General features: G+C 53.2%; 1 protein-coding gene across 1 annotated transcript in view; it reads left to right on the forward strand.

Moving 5' to 3' along the window:
• Positions 1-22,375, forward strand: part of CUNH8orf74 (chromosome unknown C8orf74 homolog) — a 23,949-nt gene extending 1,574 nt beyond the window's left edge. Inside the window, exons 2-4 of the mRNA XM_017540454.2 lie at positions 453-645; positions 19,082-19,488; positions 22,015-22,375. Coding sequence (XP_017395943.1) covers positions 453-645; positions 19,082-19,488; positions 22,015-22,251 — 837 coding nt within the window. The 3' untranslated portion in view covers positions 22,252-22,375. The remainder of the gene's footprint in view (positions 1-452; positions 646-19,081; positions 19,489-22,014) is intronic.
• Positions 22,376-25,747: the final 3,372 nt, after the last annotated feature.

Genomic DNA, 25,747 nt, shown 5'->3' on the forward strand with positions numbered 1-25,747 from the left:
TACCGTGCCCTCCAACCCCCCGTACCGTGCCCTCCAACCCCCGTACCGTGCCCTCCAACCCCCGTACCGTACCCTCCAATCCCGTACCGTACCCTCCAACCCCTGTACCGTACCCTCCAACCCCCGTACCGTACTCTCCAATCCCCGTACCGTGCCCTCCAATCCCTGTACCGTGCCCTCCAAACCCCGTACCGTGCCCTCCAACCCCCGTATCGTGCCCTCCAACCCCGTACCGTGCCCTCCAACCCCCGTATCATACCCTCCAATCCCCGTATCATACCCTCCAACCGCCGTATCATACCCTCCAATCCCATATCATATCCTCCAACCCCATATCTTAACCTCCAACCCTCATATCATATTCTTAAACCCCACGTCATACCCTCCAACCACCATATCATAGCCTGCCACCCCCATATTATACCCTGCAATTCTCATATCATGCCCTGCAGAGACCACAAGGTCGGGAGCACCTGAGGAGGCTTCTGAACTGGGAGGAATTTGATGAACAAAGAGATTCCCGGAGGAGCATCCTACTGGACACCCTCTATGAGAGCATCATCTTTGCAGTGGGCAAAGGCTTCCCATGGGTGGAGGTAGCCCAAGTGGTCAAGTTCACAGAAGAGCTGCTAAGGGAAACCAAAGGTATGGGGCATCCAGGGCAGGAGCCAGCAGAGGCTGGCAGGATGGGGTGGGTACACATAGGATTTCCCTGCCAACCACAGCCCCAGGAGCCTTGGAGAAGCCAGGGCCCCCTTCTGCCCTGCCCTGGCATTGGGACTCCTCACACACTAGGCAAAGGAGGTCTCTACTCAGGCTTCCCGAACATCCTCACTGAGTCTTCGTTGTTCTGCCTGACTACAAATCTGAACCACTCCAAGCTATTTGCACAACAGCCAGGGTGTTTGCTTTTGTTTTGGTTTGGTTTGGTTTTGCTTAACATAAATCAAATGTGTCACCTCCCCCTAACTTAAAACCCTTCATGAACCCCTGAAGGGCTTCATGTTGTTCCTGGTAGGAGATCTGGCTTTGGTGCAGGTCCCAGGGGAGTCCTGGAGCCTGCTCAAGCCTGGGAATGCAGTCAGGTGGGTGCATGGAGGCGGCATTGCTCCCACCCTGGTCCTGCCCTGGGCTTGCATGAGGAAAAGACCTGGTGGCACGTGAAGCTGTGGTCATTTCATTCACCTCTTGGGCAATGAAGTACAGATTCATTCATGAAACAAACACTTGGGGCAGGCTCTCTGAGTGATACTCACAGTGATACTTCCTTCCACTGAGAACCATCCATGGGTACTGAAAGTAGTGGGCAGATGCTTGATGAGAAGTGGGATGTTTCCGTGCTTTCTAAGAACGTCTCCTACAGCATCATTCCTAGTGACAAAGGGAAAAGAATACTCTTATAGGGAAGAAGCTGACCGGTGCCTCCTTAGTCAAATGACCCAAGTGGACATTGTCAGTAAGAGGCCACCCAGAATCCCGGGCACCTGGTTGGATGCAGCGAGAAGCCAGCATCCTCCTGTGATGGTTCCAACAAAGACTAATGGCCTGAATTTCATCAAGAGAAAGCAGCAAACGAGGAGCATTGCTCAAAGTAGCTCTTCTGCAAGCTTCAGACACTCCATAGCCATGAGGGCCAAGGAAAGACGGATAAACCTTTCCAAACTGAAAGAGGCTAAGACATGTGGTCAAATATGACCTGTGGCCTGTCCAGGTCTTCTTGCTATGAATGAGGTTATTGGGAGAAGTGTGGAAACCAGAGTGAGGTCTAGGGACCAAAAGGTAGTGACATATCCAGGGTGAGTGTCTGGATCGGATGGTCGTGATGATGAATGTCCTTGCTTTAGGAGATGCACGTGAAAGGATGCTGGGGTGGGGCATCAAGTGGACCGGGAAGAGTTTCTTTCTACTATTGTTGCAACCCTTCTGTATTTATTTTGATTTAAAATTGTTTTCCAAAAAAAGTATAATAAGACTTTTGTAAACTGTGGCACATCTGAGGTCTTCCTCTGGCTTTCTGGTCAGAATCTCAGAAGCTGCCAAGCACACAGGCTGCACAATGCCCAGTCTCTCATATACAAGGGCCTGCCCTCAAGGCACCAAGAAGTGACCACTCAGTCCTGTTGGCAACATCTCAATGTCCTTTGCTAATCTCACCATTTTTTGACCATCCCCAAGGCCAGCACCATGTCCACCCCCCACATCCCCTTGATTGGTCCACTGCTTTCCAAATCTTGCATTCTGCAATCTATTTATCAAACTGTGAATCCTTTTTCAGACACACAGAATGTCCCATGGCACCTTTGTTTGAAGGCATCCAGTGCTCCCAGCCTTAGGCACACCTGGGCCAGTCTTTCTTTAATCTAAGACTGCCATATTCTCTTCCATGTTCTCTTCTAATTCTCTTCTGCTAGCCTGGGCTCCCACCCAGCAGTCCCAGCCTAAAGGCTACGTGAGACATGGCATCGTTCATGGCCTAGATTCAGAGATCCTTGGGACATCTCATCCCACTCCTGCCATCCCTGGCCCCACCAATGGGAGCCTTCAGGGCATCCCTCAGGTCCCCACCTCCCCACTGCTCACAGCCACATGCGGGTACCAGAGTTCAACCCTGGTGTCTGAGCTCTGCAGGGGCTTGTGGCCAGAACAAACACAGACAACCAGGAAGAGGAATGTCAGCCCAAAGCAGGTGGGAAGCGGACTCTTTCAAGTCCCCATTGGGGCCTCCATAAGCCGAGCCCTTGAAAAACAGTCAACGATTATGCAAACCCAATTTCAACCCAAGATTAGGTCACCCTGGAGCTGTCGGCACTTCTGGTTGGAGCATGCCTTACCAACACAACACAGCTATGTCTCACGGACTCTCCAACTGAGTGCAAAGACAACTCCTCTCCCTGACTACAGGGAGGCCCTGGATGCCAGCTAAGCAATTCCAGCCTCTGCTGAACCCCCCTAAAGGACAGGGAGCCCCCCCTCCTCTGGCACTTCATCCCTTACATGATCACTCTCATTATTAGGAAGTTTTTCCTTGTGTCTAGCCTACAGCTGCTTTCTGCACCTCTGCAAAATCTGTCTTCCAGATTTTCAGCAGTGTGTGGGTCCTGAACATATTTATTGGGTTTCATACAATGCTGCTAGTACCTCTTTCCATTTGGACTAGACATCCTGGTACCTTTTATTGTTCCTTTTAAAAATTCAAATATTTACTGAAATGCTAGCTACATACATGTATTTAGAGCTTCCATAAATCATATACATGCCATTTCATTTAACATATGTTCATTATTTACCATATTTTAGCCTACAGATGCTGTATATGAGTAAAATACACCTGTGTTTACCACCACCCATACCACACCATCTCTTTTCTCATTTTAATATGACATCATTCCCATAGACCCTGCCCCCCACCACCTCCTAACCTCTGCCCCTTCTCTTGCTGCCCTCATCCAGGTGGCCTTGTGTTTGTCAGTATTATTCTTAACATAGGGCATCTGGATTCAAACACAGCAATTAGTGGGGTGGTCAGGGATGTATCATCTCCCCTGTGCTGGTCGTGATGCTCCTGTTTATATAGCCAATGGATGCACTGGCTTTATCAGCATCAGGTACATAGACTGGTGTCAGGCTGGCAGTCCACTAAAGTCCCTAACCATTTCCCCATCCTGCCCTTGTGTGATGGCGATTGCGAGTGCACCTGCAGGACTTCACAATCATCCGCCCTGATGCTGTCCTGTTCAGATGGCCTGCATTTCCTTCCTCCTGAAACCTTCAGAGCCTTAATCCTGGGCCATCCAGTTTACCAGGTCCTCTGCTCCCCTTAACATCTGAAAACGTGTGAGGCATGGTCGCTGTAAGCATGGAGTAGACACAAGCTCTTGGGTGGGCTTCTCTCTCCTAAAATTGAACTGGCTGAAAATAGAACCATCAGGAGGCTTGGGGTCCAGAGGGAAAATTCAGATCCTGCTTGGTCCCTTACTGGGTACGTGGTCTAGGGCAAGTCTCATCCATCTGAGCCTCTTTTGACACACCTAGAAAAATGGGGACGCAGGGATCACCCTCATTCTGGGATTGTTAGAAGGATCAAATGAGGCTGTGCCTTTAGGCCCACAGCATGGTGCTGGGTATCTGGGAAGTGCCCAGAGAGTGGCACCTTTATTTTTAGGAGACACATGACCTGGAAACTTGAGGGAGCAGGATGTGATCCAGAAACTTGGTGTAGTCAGGGGTAACCTGCTTTGGCTCAGCCCTTGCAAGGAGGAGGCCCAGTAGATGTGTTCTAGGGCCCCTTCTCCTCAGCCCCTGTACTGTTCCAGTGACCCTGCACTGCAGGGGATGGGGCAGGGCCAGGAAGTAAAAAAAATAAAGCAAACTGCAGATTCATCCCAGAAATCAGGAGCGAGACGGGAGGCAAATGATACTGTCCCAGCTCCACCCTGAGGGTGACTGACCCACTGGGAGAGCAGGCTCCTGAGAGCTGTGCCAGGCTGGCTGCAGTGCGGAGACAGTAGGCAGCCGGAGCATCCCCAGGTACAGAACCCCACAAGATCCAGGCCTCCTGCACCTCGATCACCACGGTGCCGTTCAGGATGGTGCCTGCCGTCCCTGAGCCAGATAGCCCAGGTCGTGTCCTTGTCAGCACCCGGGTCCTCACCACTGTGCACAGGGACACTCGGGAGGGCGTGAGCAACCCCCGAAGTCCTCCAGAGGCCGAGGGTTGAATTCCAGCTGCACCTCCTTCCCGGGTCCTGCTCACGGACAAACGCTGCTGTCACCTCCAGGCCCGGGCTGAGCCATGAATTGTTCTGGGGCCCCAGTTTTGCCGTTTCCTAGCTGTGAGACCTTGGCCATTCCCTCAACCTCTCTGTGCTTCAGGCCACTCATCTGTAAATTTCGGACAACAGCATCCGCTCCACAGGGTTGTTAAGCTCATGTGTGGCTCTGGAACGGTGGCCAGCATAGAGGAAGCCCTGAACATGTGCGCTGGAGTTGGCCTTTATGTTACACCCGCTCGCAGGGGTCTCAGGCCCCCTCCTGAGCTCCACTGTCCGCCTGGAACTTTACGTCCTCTGCCTGCCCCTCCCAGACAGCTGCGGCCGGGGCAGCCCTACAGCACCACTTATGGAAACTGCAGGCTTTCCTGCCCCGGCTTTGCTCGGTGCTTTCTGCTCCAGTTCTGCCCAACTCTAGCCCTAACCTTTATCTTCTCTGGTGACATCCAAGTGGCACTGCCCAGGTTTGGACCATAGGCTCTGAGTCACCAGCCCTTATCTATCCTGCGTCCCCTCCTGTGCCCGCCCGCCCTAGGTCAACTCCCCTCCTGACTGAGCCCCTACCTGTCCTTGGCTGGCACCACCCAGAGCTGATCTTGGCTCCTCCAGTGCTGGGCCTCACCGGCTTGGCTTCCCGCCAGCGCTGGGCCTCGCGGAATTGGCTTCTGTCCGGCGCCGGGCCTCGCGGGATCGGCTTTTCTCCGGCGCGGGGCCTCGTGGGATTAGTTTCTCTCCGGCGCGGCGCGGGGCCTCACGGGATTAGTTTCTTTCCGGCGCTGGACCTCGCGGGCCTGGCTTCTCTCCGGCGCGGGGCCTCGCGGGATCGGCTTTTCTCCGGCGCGGGGCCTCGCGGGATTAGTTTCTCTCCGGCGCGGGGCCTCATGGGATTGGCTTTTCTCCGGCGCGGGGCCTCGCGGGATTAGTTTCTCTCCGGCGCGGGGCCTCATGGGATTGGCTTTTCTCCGGCGCGGAGCCTCACGGGATTAGTTTCTCTCCGGCGCGGGACCTCGGGGGATTAGCGTCCCTCTCCAGGTCATGGCCAGAGCCTGGACACCTCACACCTTCATTTCTGCAGCTGTGTCCTCTCTGGGCCCCATCCTGGCTCCTTTCCTGCGATGACTGCCTCGTCAGTCCTTCTCACGCCCTCTTTCACCAGCCCGTCCCCTTTCCCTCTCCACTCAGTCCGCAGGCCTCTCTAGAGTCCTCAGCTGGACAGTGAGGAAGGCCCGGCCTGGAAAGGCTGGAGCTGCTGGAGAGGGGTCTGCGCCCGGCACATTTTGTCCCCTCTGACCCCCCGTGCTGAGCAATGCACGTGGCAAGGAGTAGGAGTTGAAGGAAGAAACATGAACAGTGACGCTCCTTCCACACTGCACCCGCTGCTGGTGTGAGAGGCAGCAAGCAGCAGACTCTGCAGTCAAGAGGTCTCAGTTCAAATCCCACGGCTGTCACTTCACAGCCTTGAGAACATTAGCTTCTCTCTCTGTGCCTGTTTCCTCCTCTGTAAAACGAGAGCAGCAACAGTTCCTACTCATAGGAAGGAGCAAAGGAATTGGACATGCAGAACTCACAGCAGGGTAACCAGCACATAGCAAGTGCTCAATAAATTTTCACTACCACATGCCTGGAGGCGACACAGGATGGACCCATCATAATTCAGGGCAAGAAGGAGCTGCACATGGGTCATCAGAGTGCTCATTGTCTACACCCTTTCTTGTCTTCCCTTCATCCTGCAGATGGGTTCAAGGCATGGGCCAGCAGAAGGGAAACCTAGGCCACCTCTGGCCTGGACTATAACCAGCTGCCCACAGCCATACCTGGCCCTGAGCACAGAGGGGAGCCAGCCTTGCTGCCCACCAGACCAGGAGAGCAGGAGACTGTTTGCTGCCCTCAGGAGGGGGCCCACGCAGTTGGGGGCGGGAAGAGCTGGTGCAGGTGGCAGATCAGGTCGCTGGTGCATTCCAGCTCTTTCCCACCTTGCATGCCACCCTGCCCTCCTCCTGGCAGTGTCCTCCATCTCAGAATGTGGGTGCAGGCAGCCAAGGTGGGGGTGGGGGTTCTGTGTCTGTTTTGGCTAAAATCCACACTGGGCTTTCGGTCATCTTGGAAGGTAGGTTCACCAGGGATGTTTTTGTTGTTGTTGTTAATCCGCAGCTAAGGATGGTTGCGTTGCGTTTGCATTCTAGATAACAAAGTTGGCAGGCGCGGTGAAGGAGGGTCGTGTTTGCATGCAGTGATTCGGAGCTCTGCCAGGACACAGCTGCCAGTGCAGCATATCTCCCAACCCGATCAGACCTTGGCGCAGGGAGGGAAGTTGCCCTTTCTTCAAAAACTTCGGTTAGCTCTGGCCTGGCAAACGCCTCTCCAGGATGTTTTGCGCTCCACACCAGGCCAGAGGAGTCCTTTCCTTCTGCCTTCTTGGCCAGCCTACGGGAAGCTCTGGGCAGATTACATCCAGCCGTCTCCTCCAGGCCAAGGGTGAAGCCACCCGTACAGAGGGGCAGGAGTCTTTTAGCTTGGGACAGGACCGGTGGGAGAAAACAGCAGAAACTGGGCACAGTTTGCCTGCTTTATCTAAGACTGGGAGGCTCAGGATAGGAGAGGGATGCTGGTGCCTTGGGTGCAGGGAAGGTGGGGACAGTCTCCCCTGCTTCAGGCCTCCCTTGGCAGGAAGCTGAGCCTGGAGGTCTGCCACCTGTGGCCACCTGCCACCTGCAAGACCTCCCCAGCCCACCACTCTGACCTCTGTGTTGCTCCACCCTTCATCCTCATCATGCATGGCAGGCACGACCTCTCTCTAACACTCCATCAAGACAGCTGAAAAAGGAAGAACCGGGCCGGGCACGGTGGCTCAAGCCTGTAATCCCAGCACTTTGGGAGGCCGAGGCGGGTGGATCACGAGGTCAAGAGATCGAGACCATCCTGGTCAACATGGTGAAACCCCGTCTCTACTAAAACTACAAAAAAAAATTAGCTGGGGATGGTGGCGCGTGCCTGTAGTCCCAGCTACTCAGGAGGCTGAGGCAGGAGAATTGCCTGAACCCAGGAGGCGGAGTTTGCGGTGAGCCGAGATCGCGCCATTGCACTCCAGCCTGGGTAACAAGAGCGAAACTCCGTCTCCAAAAAAAAAAAAAAAAAAAAAAGAAAAAGGAAGAACCCTTGTATGCAGGCCAGGCCCCCAAATCCCAGGCCTGGCAGGAAGTGGGCCTTGTGACTGGTCAGCAGAGGAACAGGGCAGCCGGGTGAGGGCCTGGTGAAGGGTGTCATCGTCCTGGCATCTGCAGTTCCACCCACAGCCACTCCTGAATCTAGAGGAAATGCTGCCCAGGTAGCCTAGGATGGGATGGCAGCCACTCACCACCCACGGCAGCCTGGGCTGGCAGGAGGCAGTGACTCTCCCAAGCTCCTGGCATGACAGTTCTTGCCGGGACACTCATGGCCATGCCTAGGGTCTGCCCAGCGGCCCTGAAGTACCCCACCCTCACATTGGGGAGCCTCCAGCCTCTCAAGACGAGCCAAGTGGAGAGAAGGTGCCACCCTCTGCAGCCTGGGAAAAGCCTCCAGGGACCCTCCTTCCCAGCCAGAACCCCTCACTCTTCAGGCGAGACCTGGAAGAGCCTTTGGATGAGACTTCACGGTTGATTGATGGTGGAAGTCTCCACAGCAGCCCTAGATTAAGATCTTGGGGCGGGGGGGGCATTTCTTAAGACAAATGGGCAGCTCTCCTTTTGTAGATGCCTCCCTGGGGTATTAGAGCTGCCACAAAGAACCACACACACTGTGGCTTCAACAATAAGCATTTACTTTCTCATAGTTCTGGAGGCTGGAAGTCCAAGGTCAAGGTGCTGTCAGGGCTAGTTTCTCCTGAAGTCTCTCTCCTTGTTGTGCGGATGGCCACATTCTCCCCACATCCTCTCATGGTCTCCCTCTGTGCACGTGTGCCCTGGCGTCTGTGTGTTTGTCCACGTTTTCTCTTTTTATGATGACAGCAGTCCTGTTAGATGAAGCCCAGCCCTAATGATCTCATTTGACCTATTGTAAAGACCCTATTTCAATGTACGTCCTGACATACTGGGGTTAGGACCTCAACACGTAGAATGTGAGCAGTGCTGCCCGTAACACTGAGCGACGTCGCCACTCCCCGGGTGAGCCGGTGTCATAAGTAGGCCAGAAATCAAGATGGGGCCATAGAAACCTTCCCCTGCCTTCCGCAACAGACCATCCATCTGCAGAGGGAGGCCTTGTGTGTTACATGCCTCGCCTTTCACACAGTTTCTGTCATTATTGCTGCAGCCTGGCCTTGCAGGTGCCATTTGAAAAATGAAGACACTGAGTTCGGGAGAGGTTAGGTCACTTGCCCAAGGCTACATGTCAAGGTGAGGAATGCCAGGATTTGAACCCAGGTCAGCACCCACCCCACAATGTGACTTTTTGTTTTGACCATGGGGACCTGTCCACCCATCCAGGGGTGCAGCAAGTTCTGAGAAGCCGGCAGCCCAGGAGAGCCCCCACAGCAAGTGGGCAGGGGCTGCGGAGTGAGGATGGAATGACAGCTGGATAAGCCAGGTCAGACACCTGCTGTGTTCCTAACTGGGTCACCCAGAACTGCTCACAGGAGAGGCTGGGATCCTGACCCCAGCAGGAAGGCTCCAAGACGGTGAGTGGCCCAGGCCCAGCTGGCAGGGTGAGTTGTGCCCAATGGCTAAGGTGCCCTGGCCTGGATGTGCCACCTGTGTGTGGGCAGATGGTACGCCTTCTCTCAGGACCCTTCTCACATCTGACTTCTCAGGTTCTTCCTCTATGAGCTGGATGTACTGGTCAGTCTTGGAGCTCCCAGCATCAGAGGGGACAAGGTATGAGGATGGAGTAGCCACATCTCGAGCTGGGAATGACACTGTGTCCCTGAGATGGTGGGACTGCCCAATCACTTTCATCTTCGGGGGACGATGACCATGAGGATGACGAGGACCCCAAGTCAAGGCTCCCCTCACCAAGCTCAAGTCAGCTGCGTGGCTTGGCCAAGAAGCACCAGCAGTGCCCCAGCTGTGGCTACAGGGACCATCAACTCCATGGAAATCCCCACAGCTTCTGAGAGTTGAGAGGCACCCCAGAGGTCACTAGATCCAACCCCCACCCGACACACATCCAGGAATTCTGTCTCTCCAGTGTCTAAGCACCTGAGGCTCTCAGCTGTCAGGCTGATGGGAAACGCCTCCTCACTTCTGGAGAGGAGACCTACTCTGCCAGTGAGTGGCCCATGCTTCTGGAAAGTTCTTCCTACTGTTGCACTGGAAGCTGCCTCTTTGAGCCTTCCGCCAGCTGGTCCCTGTTCTGCCCCATTCTCCAGAAAGCACAGAGTGAGCCCAAATCGCGTATCATCTCACTTAATCTCCATGGCAGTCTTGGGTGGATGGGTACTGTTGTCCCCATTTCACTAACACAACTGAAATTCTGTCACTTCTGCCAAAGCTCTTTTACATGAATCATTCTAGCTTCCTCAGAAATGGGAGCAAGGATTGGTGAGGGGCGGAGTCTCCTAAGCGGACAAGGTAGGGAAACCATTGTGGACAAAGAGAAGGATGTGGGTGGACAAGAGCCCATGACAGTCTTTAAAATATATGGTCCTGTGCTTGCCCTTTGAGCCCTAGGCAAGTGACCAAAAAGGATGTCTTTAAAAGGACACCGAAATATTTCTAAGCCTAGTGTTTGAGTAGATTTCCCCTTAATAGGGCCATTGGTTTATAGTAGTCCCTTCTAATCCATTGGGGATATACTTCAAAACCCCCAGGGGATACCTGAAACTGGGGATAGTACCACACCCTATAGCCACTATTCACAAATTTATTTTTCTCTCTTCACAATTTCACAGATAGATTTTTTCTTATATAGTTCTTAGCAATCTCAGCATAAGATTTTCTTTCTTAAGAAATTTAAAACTTTCACCTTTGCTCTGAAAAGAAGCACTTGCTGGCTTCTACTTGGCATATCCAAATTGCCAGTATCACTCCTGTTGCACTTTGGGGCCATGATTAAGTCAAATAAGGGTGACTTGAGCATGAGTTGGAGGTTGCAGTGAGCCGAAATCGCGCCACTGCAATCCAGCCTGGGTGACACAGCGAGACTCCATCTCAAAAAAGAAAAGAAAAAGAAATAGATTGCATTAGAAAAACTGCTTCCAGTGTGAAAAGATTCTGCTTTTAAATACTGATTTGTAATTTTCTGTGATTTTTGTCATCATTGCACAAATTAGGAATAACTTATTTTTTAGGGTCACTATCTTTTTAAAGTAAGTCTTTAATTATAGCATACACATAGAAAAATGCATAATTTATAAATGTTCATCTTGATATTTCTCAGAAAGTGTGCCCACCTGTTTAACAGCATCCAGAACTAGAAAGGAAAACTAAAACATTATCAGCAACCAGGCCAGGAGCAGTGGCTCACACCTGTAATCCCAGCACTTTCGGAGGCTGAGGTGGATGGATCACCTGAGATCAGGAGTTCGAGCCTGGCCAATATGGCAAAACGCTGTCTCTACTAAAGATGCAAAAATTAGCCAGGCATGGTAGCGCACACCTGTAGTCCCAGCTGCTTGGGAGGTTGAGGCAGAAGGATCAGTTGAATCTGGGAGGTGGAGGCTGCAGTGAGCCAAGATCGTGCCACTGTATTCCAGCCTAGGCAACAGAGCAAGACTCCGTCTCCAAAAAAAAAAAGAACGTTATCAACAACCAAAAGCCCCTTTCTGACTCTTTCCGGATACTACTACTGACTTCTAACACCATAGCTGTGCTAGTTTTTGAACTTTAATAAATGGAATACAAAAGACAAAGAACACTAATGCCCAGAGAGGCGAAATAACTTGTGCAAGCGATGAAGTCAGGCAGCCTGATGTGAACCCACGTCTGTATGAATTCCAATCTGCTCTTACCAGACACACCCCACTGCCCCTAACAGAGGAACCGAGCTTCAGGGAATGGCCCCAGCATCAGTGCCATCTTCAGTCCAGGAGTGCCCTAGACTCAATTATGGCTGTCATGTGACCGTGAATGGTGGCTGAGAACAGAACATGCAACTATTGGATCCTTGGTGACAAAGTCGCCAGGCAGGAGGACAATGCATCTCCAGACAGCATGGTCCTCCTCTGGCCAGTCCAGGCCCATCCTGATGAGGTCAGGAGGCATGCAGCTGCTTCTCCTCCCCATGGGAAGGCACTTACCAGCTAAGTGGCCCTGAGCAAATCACTCAGCCTCTTTAAGCCTCAGTTTCTCTCCCGGGTGAAGAGGGGTTGGGGCCTGTGCCAGCCTAAGGATGCTGGGAGCTGGGAGGCCGAGTGACCCAGGGAATACATGGCACAAGGCAGTGGGAGCTCCCTAACTGAGGGGAGCACACCTGGGCTGTACAGTCCCTGGTACCCAGGGTGAAGGAGTTTAGCAGAGTCTCCCCAGGAGCACAAAGGGGGCAGGGGCAATGCAGAGGGGTGAAGAGTGCGATTGGGTGGAGATGGCAGCCATTGCTTTTGTCTGCTTCCCACCATACCGGGCCAGCCCTGGTAGGCACTCAGGTGCTAGGAAAGGCGAGCAGTGCCAGGCTGTAGCCTCACTTGGTTCCTGCCCCTGGGAGGCAAGATGGGGGAACCAAACTGGTTTTTCGGGGCACCTGGGTCCTCCCGCTCAGGCCCACCCAGAAGGAGCAGCCCTCCCCATTTCCAGCCCCACAGGGATGTGGAGCATCTCCCTCCTCCCACCCTTTGCCCAGTCCAGACTCCAGATGTGAGGGGCCAAGGAAGCCAACTGGAGCCCTCGGGTCCAAGACCTTTCTGCCCTGATGGCGGATCATCCCATGCTGACATCTGCCAGTGAGCCTCCCCCGCCCTTCCCCTCCTCATTCCTCTCCTCCTCCACTCCCGATGCTCTCCTCACAGGTGCTGGCCTCCAGGGGGTTGGGGACAATCTTCAGGAAGTTCCCAGCAGCCAATGCAAATGAAGGCCACTCCCTGTTATTGAAGAGCAACGTGCAGGCACAGATCTGTCCGACCGGCAGCCAGCGGCTTCTCCCTGAGACTTAATCCCTCCGCTTTCTGAGTCACCAGGAACTTCTCAACCCGAGGCCCGGGGAGTGTGGTCTGAGGCCAAGAAAGTGTCACATGAGCTGGCTTCCAACAAGCGTTGCTGAAACCCAGCACCAGCCAAGATCGTCTGGGGGCGAAAAGTTAGGATTCAGCCCAGGGGCTCCTTCCCTGTTGACCCAGGACTAGGTCTGCACTTGGTTTGTATGACCTCTTAGGTGCAGGCCACAGCCATGGCCATCGTAGGGCATCGGCCAGGATGGCAAGCCACCAAGACACCCGCACACGACTACTGAGTGCGTTTGCAATGAACCTCTTGGACTTCTCCGTTCAGATCCAGGCTCTGTATGGCTGCTGGGGGCTGAACAGATGGGTCCACCGGCTGGCCTTGACCGAGGAGGCAGACACAGCCACCCACAACTGCAGGATGCAAGCGGCCCCACCCCATGCTCCATCAGGCCAGGCCAGGATGGAGGAGGAGCAGGGCACCTTCTGGGAAGTTCAGAGAAGGTGCTATGAGTCACCTGATGAAACTCATACACCATCGCCTCCACACAGGCCAGGAGTCCAGCTTGCTGATGAGAAATGATGGCCTCATGCCCGCCCACCCTCTGGGATCCCTCGATGGGCCACCCCTGCTGTCCTCCACATGGCCACCACCTTCCCTCTGGGGTGGCTCCAACCTCTCACGTCTGGCCTCAGTACCACTCTGCCGGCTTCCAAACCCCGAGGAATTTAATTATTCTCTCTATGTATGCTATCCTTGGAGGTCCTGGTGTTCCGTGATGAAGTCAACTCTTTCACATGGCACACAGGACTGTCATGAATGACCCTGTCCAAACTGACCACAAACCCTTGGTCCCTCAGCTCAGTCCTCAGAATCAAGCTTTGCCTCCCGGACAGCTGGGTGCGGCCCTGCTTACCTCCAGTCTTCACCACTGCTGGTCCCTCTGCTTGGAGTGGCTTTCCCACCAACCTCTGGACCCCAGCCTAGTGCCCCCAACACGGGGCATGTGCAGATGTCCTGACCTCTCAGGGCTCCCGTCCTCTCTCCCTGTGTCCCTGCGGGGAAGCTCCTGCTAATTGATGGCAGCCCTCGTGGTAGAGGAGTCCTGCACGCTCTGATGTCCAGCTCTGAGTGAAAGGACAGGAAGAGACACAGGGCATGTGGGGCCAGGGGGTCTTTGTTGTCCTGAGGGCAGCAGAGCCAAGAGCTTCTGGTTGGTGAAGCTGGACCTGGACCCTGCCCTAGGCTGATCCCCCGATGCCTTGGCCCTTCTTTCCAACACAGCTCGTTCCTCCAGAATTGGCTCCCTGGAACCTGGCTCCACTTACCCCCTGCCTGCTGGAAACCCTTTTGCCATGTTCGGGTGGGCCTGGCCTTTGGGGCCTGTTCTGCCAGCCCAGCAGCCTCCATAGTGAAGGCCTTGGCCATAGGCAACATCCCCCAATGCCTGGCAATGGGGGAGCCTTACTCTGGTGAAAGACTCCATGGTGGGGTAGGGAGATGAGCCTCTGCAAGATGGTGGCCCTGGGGGTGGGACCCCTGCAGGGCATGGCATCCTAGGGGCTTGCAGGGCCTGGCCTGCCCAGCCTCATCTCCAGCCAGCCGGCTCCCCACCTGCAGATCTCCATCCTGCTCACTGCCTTCCTCCCCCGCCTTTTGTTCCCTCAGTGGGCCACGCCTGCTTCAACCACAGGGGCTTTGCACAAGCTGCACTCCCTCTTGCCTCGCTCTTCACCACCTCTTTGCCCAGTAAATCCCTCTGAGCAAGTCCATCCCAGCTCCTTACTGCCTCCTCAGGGAAGCCTTTCCTGACCTTCTTCCTGTCATGTGCCCTGCCAACCCCACACAGCCCAGTGCAGAGTTAGGTATCTGCGTTTCCTTCCTCCACCACTTCCCTGGAACCTGGAAGACCTCTTGGCACATGGAAAGTCCCCAATAAATATTTGTTGACAGAATGAATGACCAGCTCCACATTGACATATTAAAGCTGGGTTCATTCACTCTCTGGACTTTGGGCCTCTCCTATGCACAAATCCCAGTGCTGGGGGCTGAGAATACAAAGGTAGCCATCATTTGTTCAACTGTCTCTGAGACTGGAAGCGCTCTGAGGGCAGGGGTCATGTCAAAGGTCAGCGTCCCACCATATGGTATTCTCTCTGTTAGTGGGCGCACTGTCCCTCAAACATTCCCATAAGAATCCGGGGGTTGTGCACGTTTCTATCTTGCACGCCCTACATCCAAGGATGGCCAGGTCCTCACACTCATATCTGCTCCTTCTGTGCACTGCCCAGAAGACAGAGCCCTGGCTTCCGAATGTGGCGTTCAAGGCCCGAGGGTCTGTCTTCCACCCACCTTTCCATGCAGCTCTTTCCATCATCTGCCTCCACCTTTAGGTGCCAATGACAACAAGCCTCACCCTGCTCCCACCCAGGCCAGGTTGCTGCCTGCTCCTTGCTGTCACTCAGCTGGCCTGTGAAGTGGCCCCACCTCTGGGCCTGGCTCAGCCTTCCCTGGGATGCAGGTCACACATCGCCTTCTCTAGGAGGACCTGGTCCTGAAGTCCTTGCTCTTCTTCACCCAACTCTGTTCCTCTTTACTATGCACTGCCATTTTCTGCTTGTGTCTCTCCCGCAAGCATCTGAGAGCAGGGGATATGGCTTGTTGTCATAGTATTGCCAGAATCTCGCATAGTGCTGAGTAAAATTAATAGGCAGTAACAATTTACAGGTTCAGTCACCATTTGACAAACTAATCTTGGGTGAATGGAAGGATGAATGTGTAAACCAAAAAGTATCTGAGACAGGTCTCAATCAATTTAGAAGGTTATTTTTCCAAGGTTAATGACATACCTGGGAGAAAGGTCTGGTCTTTCTCCAAAGATAATTTTGAGGGCTTCAATATTTAAAGGGGAAAGTGGGCTGGAGGGGAAAGAAGGAGGATATGGTAATCCACATGTTACAAGAGAAGAGGAGCAGGTGGTAAATAATCAATTATGTATTCCTCCCTTGCTCAGTAAATTAGGACTTTGCATAAGATAAGGTGAACATAGAATAGCTGCTTGTGGAGATATTTAACCTTTTATTCTATCTGCTTAGGAATAAAAGGAAAGGCAGTTTCTCATATTACTCAACTTTCAGCTTAATTTTTTTCTTTTGGTATAATGAATTGGGTTCCCAAGTTTTTATTTTCCTTTCACAAATGGATGGAAGGATGGGTGAATAGATGGATGGATAGATTGAAGAATTAATGGATGGATGGGTGGATGGATGGATAAATGGATGGATGGATGGATGGATGGATGGGTGGGTGGGTGGGTGGGTGGGTGGAAGAATGAATGAAAGGATGGATTCATGGTTGGATGGATAAGTAGAAGAAAGGATGGATGGATGGATGGATGGGTGGATGGATGGATGGATAGATGGGTATATGGATGGATGAATGGAAGGATGAATGGATGCATGGGTGGATGGATAAGTAGAAGAATGGATGAATGGAAAGATGGACAGAGATGAAGGAAGGAATTAATAGAGGGAAGGCAGGATGGAGGGGAAGAGGGAAAGGAAGAGACCTTTTTTTTGCAAAGGTAGAAATAAACTATTTTTACGGCATTTATTGATTGCTGGCTTGTATTAGGCTCTGTACAAAGCTGGACATCTTACTCCATTTGGCCCTTCCAACAAGCCTGTGAAGTCAGTATCACTATTCTAAATTTTACATTTGAGAGAAAAAGGCCCAAGTGTCATGTCTAAGAGGGAAAGAGTATCTCAGTCCTCCAAACCCAGTACCTCCCCAAGAGAAGCATAACCCTTGGGCTCCGAGCCTGCTGGTTTGCCATGAAAGAAAGGGGAAGTATAGCCTCCAGCCTGGATTCTGCATGATGGAACCATCCCCACTTCCCTCCCTCAGGAGACTGAGATTGCCAGAATCTGAGTGTCACTCCCAGCACATCCTAACATGGCTCCAAGTGGATTGCTATTGCTTTTGCTAATATTTTCCCAAGACCATGAGGTCTCCACCCTCTGGGTAATTTGGGAGATTCAAGGTGAATATTTCCATACAAAGCAAGACAGCCTCAGCAACCAGCCAAGAGGAAACATGGAGGGAATGAGGGGTGGGAGGACTTCAAAACAACCTCGTGGGCAAGGCTGAGATAGTCCCTGCTGAAGGGGCATGGAGCACTCTAGCTGGGGGTGGGGAAACCCCACAGGGCCCCACGGAGGGCTCACACAGAGGAAGAGAAGATGAAGGGGTCTGTGAACAAGCCAGGTCCTCTACCTTGGGCGAAAGTCCAGCTCCTTGCCTATAGCACGTTACCTTCATTGTCGGCAGAAGGAAATATGAAATTCTCTGAGGCACACGATCTGGTGGGCGCCTGGCCCAAGCCCTTGTTCTTCAGAGGGAACACTGAGTCAGAGAGCAGGAGAGGCTCGGTCAAGTCCACAATGCACTTCCAGGACAGTGAATATGAGAACCTAGGTCTCCATGCCAGGGCCATGCTTTTCTGCTGACCTTGACTTGCCTGTCTCTCTGCCTGGTGTCTGCTCATCTGCTCAGCAGGGCAGGCATGTAATTCAGCCACGACCCTTCATGAATCCCCTCCTCTGTCAAGTCCCAAGCAGATGCTGGGAGAGCCCAGCCTCCAACCACTGTGCTGAGCACCTAAAAGAGTTGTGAGCAGGAGGAGTGAGGAAAGAGGAGGAGAGAAGTGGGGAGGCAGGTCATGCCTCGAGGAGCACTGCCCATAGTGCTGCCCTCAGAGCCAATCCTTTGCACAAATGGGATCAAGAATACTTTCCCATTCTGTCTGTGGCACAAACCACCAGCACAGCAAGTTGTCTGGGCATCAATCACCTCCTGCTCCACTCTATTTTTTTTTTTTTTTTTTTTGAGACAGAGTTTTGCTTTTGTTGCCCAGGCTGGAGTGCAATGGCATGATCTCAGCTCACCTCAGCCTCCCGAGTAGCTGGGATTACAGGCATGCGCCACAATGTCCAGCTAATTTTGTATTTTTAGTTTCTCCATGTTGGTCAGGCTGGTCTCAAACTCCCAACCTCAGGTGATTCTCCTGCCTTGGCCTCACAAAGTGCTGGGATTTTTTTCTTTTTTTTTAGACGGAGTCTCACTCTGTTGCCCAGGCTGGAGTGCAGTGGCACGATCTTGGCTCACTGCAACCTCCTCTCACAAGTGATTCTCCTGCCTCAGCCTCCTGAGTAGTTGGGATTACAGGCACCTGCCACCACACCCGGCTAATATTTGTATTTTTAATAGAGACAGGGTTTTGTCATGTTGGCCAGGCTGGTCTCAAACTTCTGACCTCAAGTGATCCGCCCACCTCAGCCTCCCAAAATGGTGGGATTACAGGCGTGAGCCACCATGCCCCACCACTTCCTGCTTCAGTATTATCGGAATTCCTTTTCTACATCCTCATCTCCTTCCTAAAGAGTTAGAAGTGAAACAAGATAAAGCACAGCTAAAGTAGCAGGTGTGCTTGATCTTGAACCACCACATCTGGCCAGCATTTTGTCTTTTAAAATAAGTGTCAAAAGACAAAATACTGGCCAGGTATGTTGGTTCACTCCTGTAATCCCAGCACTTTGGGAGGCCAAGGTGGAAGGATGGCTTGAGGCCAAGAGTTTGAAAAAAAAAATTATGGTAATGATTATGTGATTATACTGAGATCATATAATCATATTTATATGATTATACTGGGATAATCATGTAAGGAAAAAATGGGATAAATGTAAGTTACTGCAGGTAAAAAGGAAACATGGTACACTGCATAGCTTTCCAGAGCTAGTGCATGGTAGTAAGAATCGCAGTTAGAGCCAGCACAGTGGCTCGCGCCTGTAATTCCAGCACTTTAGGAAGCTGAGGCAGGAGGATCGCTTCAGCTCAGAAGTTCAGCCTGGGTAAAATAGCAATAATCTCATCTCTACAAAAAATAAAAAATATTAGGTTTAGTAGCATGTGCCTGTAGTCCCAGCTACTCAGGAGGCTGAGGCTGGGGGATTTCCCGAGCCTGGAAGCTGGAGGCTGTAGTGAGCTATGATTGCACCACTGCACTCCAGCCTGGGTGACAGAATGAGACCGTATCTCAAAGATAAATAAATAAAAATACATATTTTTTAAAATGCAATGGGACATGGGCTCTGTGACCAGGCTGTCTATGTGCAGAGCCCACATCCAAGGCCTGGCAGGGCAGCTCTGTCCCACTCCCACTCTACCTGGCTCCTGTGCCCACAGGCTGCTCCGTTACTGAGGCTGTGATGATTCTGGGGAACAAGCTCAGAGATTACCAGGGCCATTTCAACCCCACCCACCTGCTGGCCCTCTGTGACTACTTCCACCACACCTTCATCCACCACTACAAACTCTACCAGTATGTCCTGGGCCAGGACCAGCAGGTCGACCTGACTGTTGCCCACCTGGAAGTGTGCATGCCACCCCAGCCCCTCCCGCTGGCCGAGGGCATGGACAGGGGCTTGTGGACCCATGAGCAGCAGGTGGCTGCGCTGACCGAGGCCGAGGCACAGAAGCGCGCCGACATGCTGCTCCTGAAGGAAGCGCTGCTCCTGGAGCAGGAGAACTCGCTGCAGAAGGCGTTCACCTCCGCCATGCCCGCGCACCCCAGCCGGGTCCTGGAGAGACAGGTGAGGCTCTGCCTACTTGCCAAGGGTGGGCACCTAGACCTGCAAGGACATCAGTCTGGGCTGGAGTCACTGCAGATGGGAGCACATCGTTGGCACACAGGGGAGGGGGAGAGAAGCAGGGAGGAATCCAGAGTCTAGCCATGGGCTTCGAGTGCACCTTGTCATGCAATGTCCCTGCAAGGGAGAAATTCATGTCCCTATTTTAGTGATGAGACGACTGAGGCTCAGAGAACTTATCAACTCACAAGGTCACCAAGCTAGCATGTGGTAGAGTTCACGTTCAGACAGACCTGGCTGACCCTGCACTCTAAGCTCCTTCCTCTGTCTCATTTATCAGTGACAGATTCCACCAAGAGAGTCAGGAAAAAGACCCCAGCCTTGGAACTGCAGTGATTCTCCACAGCTGGCATGTACCCAGGCTGGGGGAGAAGATGGAGGAAGCACGGACAGGGGGACAGCTTCTGGAGGGTCATGTGACCAGGGAGACAAAGGGTGGAGCTGGGGCCCAGGGAAGACGTGGAAGGATCTGGTGCCTAAACCTCAGACTTGGGACTGCTCTCTTGGTGGGTCTGCCAGACCACTGGGGCTCTAGCTGCCAGCATTTCCCACGACCAGCTCTTCAATGACTGGGACGAGCCCGGCCCCAGAGCAGCTGACTTGCTGAGGGCCTGGCCAAGACTCCATTAGTTTCTTAGCTACACACAGGCACTGAAGTCATCGTTGTTGCATCATCTTTGAACATACTTTGAGAGACAAGTATGTGCATGTGTGTGTATGTGTGTGTGCGTGTGTTTCAGGCGTTGGAGTGTGGGAGTTGCAGGGCCTGTGAGTTCCAAGTGGTTTTGGTTTCTGAATCATCAGCTGAAGAGCAAATGGCCCTAGGAAGTATTTCTTTAGGGACACACACACACACACACACACACACACGAAAATCTCTAAAGAACAATGAACACAGCAGCCTGGATGGTGCTCATCTAAGTAAGGTTAAGTCTCCACACAAATTGCACATCGAGGAGCCATGTAACCTTAGCTCATGAAGACATTCAATAGGAACCCAACAAAACCCATGCAATAGTCTATGTCTCTGGCTCCCTGCCAGGGACCTTGTTCTAGCATGCCGGGTGGCAGGGTAGAGGCAGGGAGGCTGGCCACAGTGGGAGAGATTGGCCCTTAATGCCCTGCATGTCCCACAGCTCTTCCTCCCTGCTACTCCCAGCTCCATGTCCAGCCTCCAGCACGGCACTGCTGGCCCCTGCCTGGCAGAGCTGGTGAGCCAGGGCCCCCTACGCCATGTGCCCCAGCCATGCACCTGAGATGGGGCACTCAGAGTCGTAGAATAAACACAGCCCATTCTTGCCAGGTGTGGTGGCTCACACCTGTAATCCCAGCACTTAGAGAGGCCAAGGCAGGCGGATCACCTGAGGTCGGCAGTTCGAAACCAGCCTGACCAACATAGAGAAACCCCACCTCTACTAAAAATACAAAAGTAGCCAGGTGTGGTGGCACACGCCTGTAATCCCAGCTATCCTGGAGGCTGAGGCAGGAGAATCGCTTGAACCCGGGAGGCAGAGGTTGCAGTAAGCTGGAATAGCGCCATTGCACTCCAGACTGGGCAAAAAGAGCGAAACTCTATCTCAAAAAAATATTGATAATAAAAATAATAATGTTATGGAAGAACATTATTTTCTACAAAAACAACCGAAGGGATATTCTGGGGCAATGTACAATTTTGCATACATTTTAAGTGAAATACGAGATCTCAAATAAATGCACTACAGACAACCAATGGCTCCCAGCATCTCCCCCAACAACAGCTCTGCTGTGTGGTCGCTCCGGCAGGGAGCCTGGAGAAACACAGCTACGTGGTCCATGTCTCCAGGCTCTGTGGGCCATGACGGGGTTGAACAACCGGGCTTCCTGTTCAACATGGTGGCTGGACGGTGGCTGCGTTTCTATTTCTTTTCTGGCTGGCTGGGTGGAGGATAAGCCTACTCTCTGAAGCAATTTTCCCGTCCTCTCCCATGACGTTGCCACTAGAACTCTGAGAGGTGAGAATGAGGATGATGGGGGATGGGGCATCCAGATGGAGCCTGCATTGCTCAGGGAGTAGAGTCTCTAGGAAATATGGCAGTGGCCAGGGGGCCCAGGACAAATGACACACTCAAACAGCATGGCCGCCACTCTAAGCCAGAAAAGAAAAGGGAGGGAGTGACTATTGGAACCCAAAAAGAGAGCTTTAGTTATAGGCAAGTGCTGAAGGACAGGAAGGGTGACCATGGGTAGAGGTCCCCTGCCGTGGCCAGCCCACAGCTGGTCAGAAGGTGGGACCTCCCCCATCCTCAGACCTCCCGCCCCTAGTTGGCTGAAGTCAACCAGAAGCCAGAGGTCAAGGCAGCCATGGCGCATACTCAGGGTGAGATGGGTGGACAGTAGACACATCCTTGGACCCACAACGGGGTCTGAGTTGAGAACCAGATCCCACGAGGCTCCCCAGCCCCGCTCACTGGCCCTCCCCATTCCTTACAGGAGCTGGAGAGCCTCGTCCACCAGGCCGTCCACATCCAGATGGAGCTCCTGCAGAAGCTGCTGCAGTGCCAGATCCAGAACACTTTCGCCATCTTGGACCTGAAGCTTCAGAAGAAGACTCTGAACCTCAACGCCCCCGCCCCTTTCCCGCCCCCCATCACCAGCCACGCAGGCCAGGAGGAAGCCCTGAAGCCCCACAAAGCAAGTAAAGGAAAGAATGCGAAGGCAAGGAAGTAGAAGGCCCCGACCGCCACCCCAGACTGACTGGGGACCGACCAGCCATCCACAGCCGTGAGTTGTGCGGCATGGTGAGCTCAGCACCCACAGAGACTTCTTGCGATAAAAAGAAACAAACCCATGCTGTCTGGTCTCTGTCTTGGAAACCACCTGCTACCACCTAAAATCCCATCCAAACAATTTCCGTTGAGTTACAGGAGATGGTTATGCAGCTCTGCTAAGCACAGAGCTTTGCTCTGGGGGCACTGGTCATGTGCCGACAAGCCTGACCTCAGCTGAAGATGGAGCCACCCAAGGGTACAAGCAGGTAATAATACAAGCAGGGTGCCCCACACACCAGTGAAGCCCTCCAGGGAACCCCGTACTATGTAACGAGAATCTATCCTGGGATTCTTCCTCCTGCCATTTCCACCGCAGGCTTCACTGCATGCAGCCCAGCCTGCAGCTCTCCCACAAAAGGACCCAGAGCCCTGTGCCCTCCAGAAAATTCCTTCTCCCAGGAGCATCTGCACTGTCTGAACTCAGGAAGGGGGCAGGTGCTGTCCCAGAGGTTGGAAACCTGGCCTGAAGCCCTCTCTGCTATGGATCCACTGTGTGACACTGCATGCGTCCCTTTCATCCCTGGGACCCAGCTCTCTCTCCTGTGGAGCAGGGGTGCTGTTGGATGGTGTCTCAGGTCCCTCTCTCACTAAGATGTACTAGGAGAAAGACAAGGTGACGTTTGCTCTTCCCATGTGTCAAGGGTTTCAAGGTTCAAGGAGCATGAGAACCTAATCAAAGTCACACACAGCAGAGCACAGAAGCCCTCCCGCTTCCATGCTGTTTCCTGGGGGTGTTGTGCCTCTCATGCAAACAGTGGCAAAAGTCCTGGAGCAGTGGGTTTGACTGGTGACTTTGGCCCTCAAAATCAGGACAGTGAGGGGGTCACCATGTGCTGCCTCTTCCCAAGCCGGAGACCGCCTCTGCCCTGCTCTGCCATCGCCTGCTGCATCCCTTGTGCCCAATGGGGCAGGCCCATGTCATTAGCTCATTCCGCCTGTCTCTGCTTTGCCACCTACTTTCTAGTTTGTGCCACCAAAGGTGCACTTGGTGTCCGTGTTTCCAGCCAGAGTTGGCTGCCTTCGGCGGCTGGGGGGGCACTTAGTGACGGGTGCCCTGCAGAAGGAGCAGAACAGCCCTCTGCAGCACTGGCAGAGAAGTCCAGGACGAAGGAGCCCCCAGTGGGGAAGGCAGCCTCACTGGGAGCTGCACTCCAGACTCTCCTCCCATCTCACCCTTTTGCCACAGCCAGATGTGTTGATCCCCAAGAAGCCTGATGAACTTCTAACACCTCTTGGGACAGAGGAAGGAGGTTCTGGTAGTTTCTTAAGTTTTTTATTCCTTCCTTCCCCTTTCATTCCATAAACATTTTTGAACAACTACATCTACTGCATGGATGAAACCACTATGGTCCCGAGGGAAGTGTGAGAGCTGCCATCGGATCCTGTCTAGGGCCTCACCAGGGTCCCAGACACCCCCGCAGCCAGTGTGGATGGGAGTGTGCGTGTGTGTGTGTACTCGTATGTGTGTGGGGAAGCTGGTGAAGGGGCAAGTGGGTACCGCTTCTACATGGGCCATGTGCTGTAGACCAACAATCTACACCTGGCTGACTTCCACGTGACTTCCGTACCATTTGGTGGCATTTGTTCAAGGACAAGCAGAGGAGGCCTGGGGGCCTGGCATCATCTGAGAGGCAAGGCTGGAGAAGAGGAGGGGCCCTGCTGGATCAGGAGGCCTTCCAAACGCGTGAGTGAACCAAGTGGCCTTGGGAAGAATTGCATTTCAGGCGACCGGGTCCTGAGCCAGCGTGGGAAGCCGCCCTTCTCCCTCAGTCCCCACTGGCATCTGCAGGAGTTCCAGGTGTGGTGCTCTGTAAATATGTATTTTGTGTGTAGCTGAGCTGCATTTATGAAGGGGTCAGTAACAGTTGGGAGAGTCACAGGGGTCTGAAATGTGGAGGGAAGCCACAGCAGTGAGTGGAAGAAAGGCCTTGGGCCCCAGCCTCCGTGGAAGTCAAAACTGGGCTTTCTGTCTCAAGCTATGGATAGCAAATGGGTGGGCCCTGGGAAAACTCCTCCCTCCCATCTTCCTGAGGAGCAGCAGGGAGCCACTCTGTTACAGCAGACATGGGGTGGACCCCCAGTCCACGGTGGGACAGTGGACCTCCCACCCAAGCCCCCGACTCAATGCAAGGCCTAAGCTCTCACACGCAGGAGTGAAGACCCTAAACTGGGGAACTGTCCCCAGACCCATCTGAAACGGAATACCTGCTGGAGCCTGTGGATAAAGGGACCATACATTCTGGGTTCTCTGGGACCATCCTGGGTGACTTCTCTTATCCCGGTGTTGGGCCTGCTTTGGCATGCACCCCAGCTTTGCATTGTTTAGTGGAGTTCCATGAAGACTTGCTCTAAGAGAAGCTGGAGCAGTAGGTGGCTCCCCACCTGGGCTTCAGCTCCTGCCATGACTGCATCCTGTGCTGTGGGACTCTCCGGGTGTGTAGGCACGTGGGTGTGCAGTGAGTGAGTTCTCACCCACGCTCAAGCCTGGAACTAGAAGAGGCAGAGCGCTGACCTGCCCCTCCCAACCCTCTCCTGACTCAGTGGAACCCTTCAAAAACAGCGCCCGGACCCTTCCTGAGATACTGAAATGCAGGCGGACACGAGCAACTGGGGAGAGCCAGCTCTTCCCATGGTGGTGGTCCTGAGAGGGGGGCTTAGCACCGCTGCTCCCACCGGCTGCTTACCACCTCAGCCACTTGCAAGACACATGAAGCCACCAGGCTCTGGGGTCAGTGGGAAATGTGAGAGAGACAAGCCAGGCACATAGGCAGTATGGCCAGGAGCTGGGAAGAAGAAGAGCTCACAGAGGGGAGGCCCCACGGCCTTGCTGCAATGACCTAGCTACTTACCACCTGCTGCAAAGCTACAGCCATGCACTTATCTTAGTGTTTGCCACTGCATTTTCATTTTCCAATAAACCCTTTTGGTGGCAATGAACTCAACAAACAGGGAAAGTGCCTGAGTAATGACAATGTAAGTATACTGACTTTCTCTTTTTCAAGAAAGTTAATGATGAAACTGTAACATGCAAAAAGTTGTTCTCTGCATCTACCAGGAACCACAGCAATGCCATCGACTACCCAGAAAGCAAGTCACCAATCTGCTCGAGAAGCATCAGCAGCTACCTCAAAGATTCACAGGAACTTTAAAAAGCCTGTCCAGGCTGGGCAGGGTGGCTCACATGAGGTCAGGAGCTTGAGACCAGTCTGGCCAATATGGTAAAACCCTATCTCTACTAAAAATACAAAAGTTAGCTAGCTGTGGTGGAGCATACCTGTAGTCCTGGCTTCTTAGGAGGCGGAGGCAGGAGAATCGCTTGTACCCGGGAGGCGGAGATTGCAGTGAGCCAAAATTGTACCACTGCACTCCAGCCTGGGCAACAGAGCAAGATTCCA

Source organism: Cebus imitator, unplaced genomic scaffold (genome assembly GCF_001604975.1).
Source record: "Cebus imitator isolate Cc_AM_T3 unplaced genomic scaffold, Cebus_imitator-1.0 Scaffold125, whole genome shotgun sequence".
NCBI classification, from domain to species: domain Eukaryota; kingdom Metazoa; phylum Chordata; class Mammalia; order Primates; family Cebidae; genus Cebus; species Cebus imitator.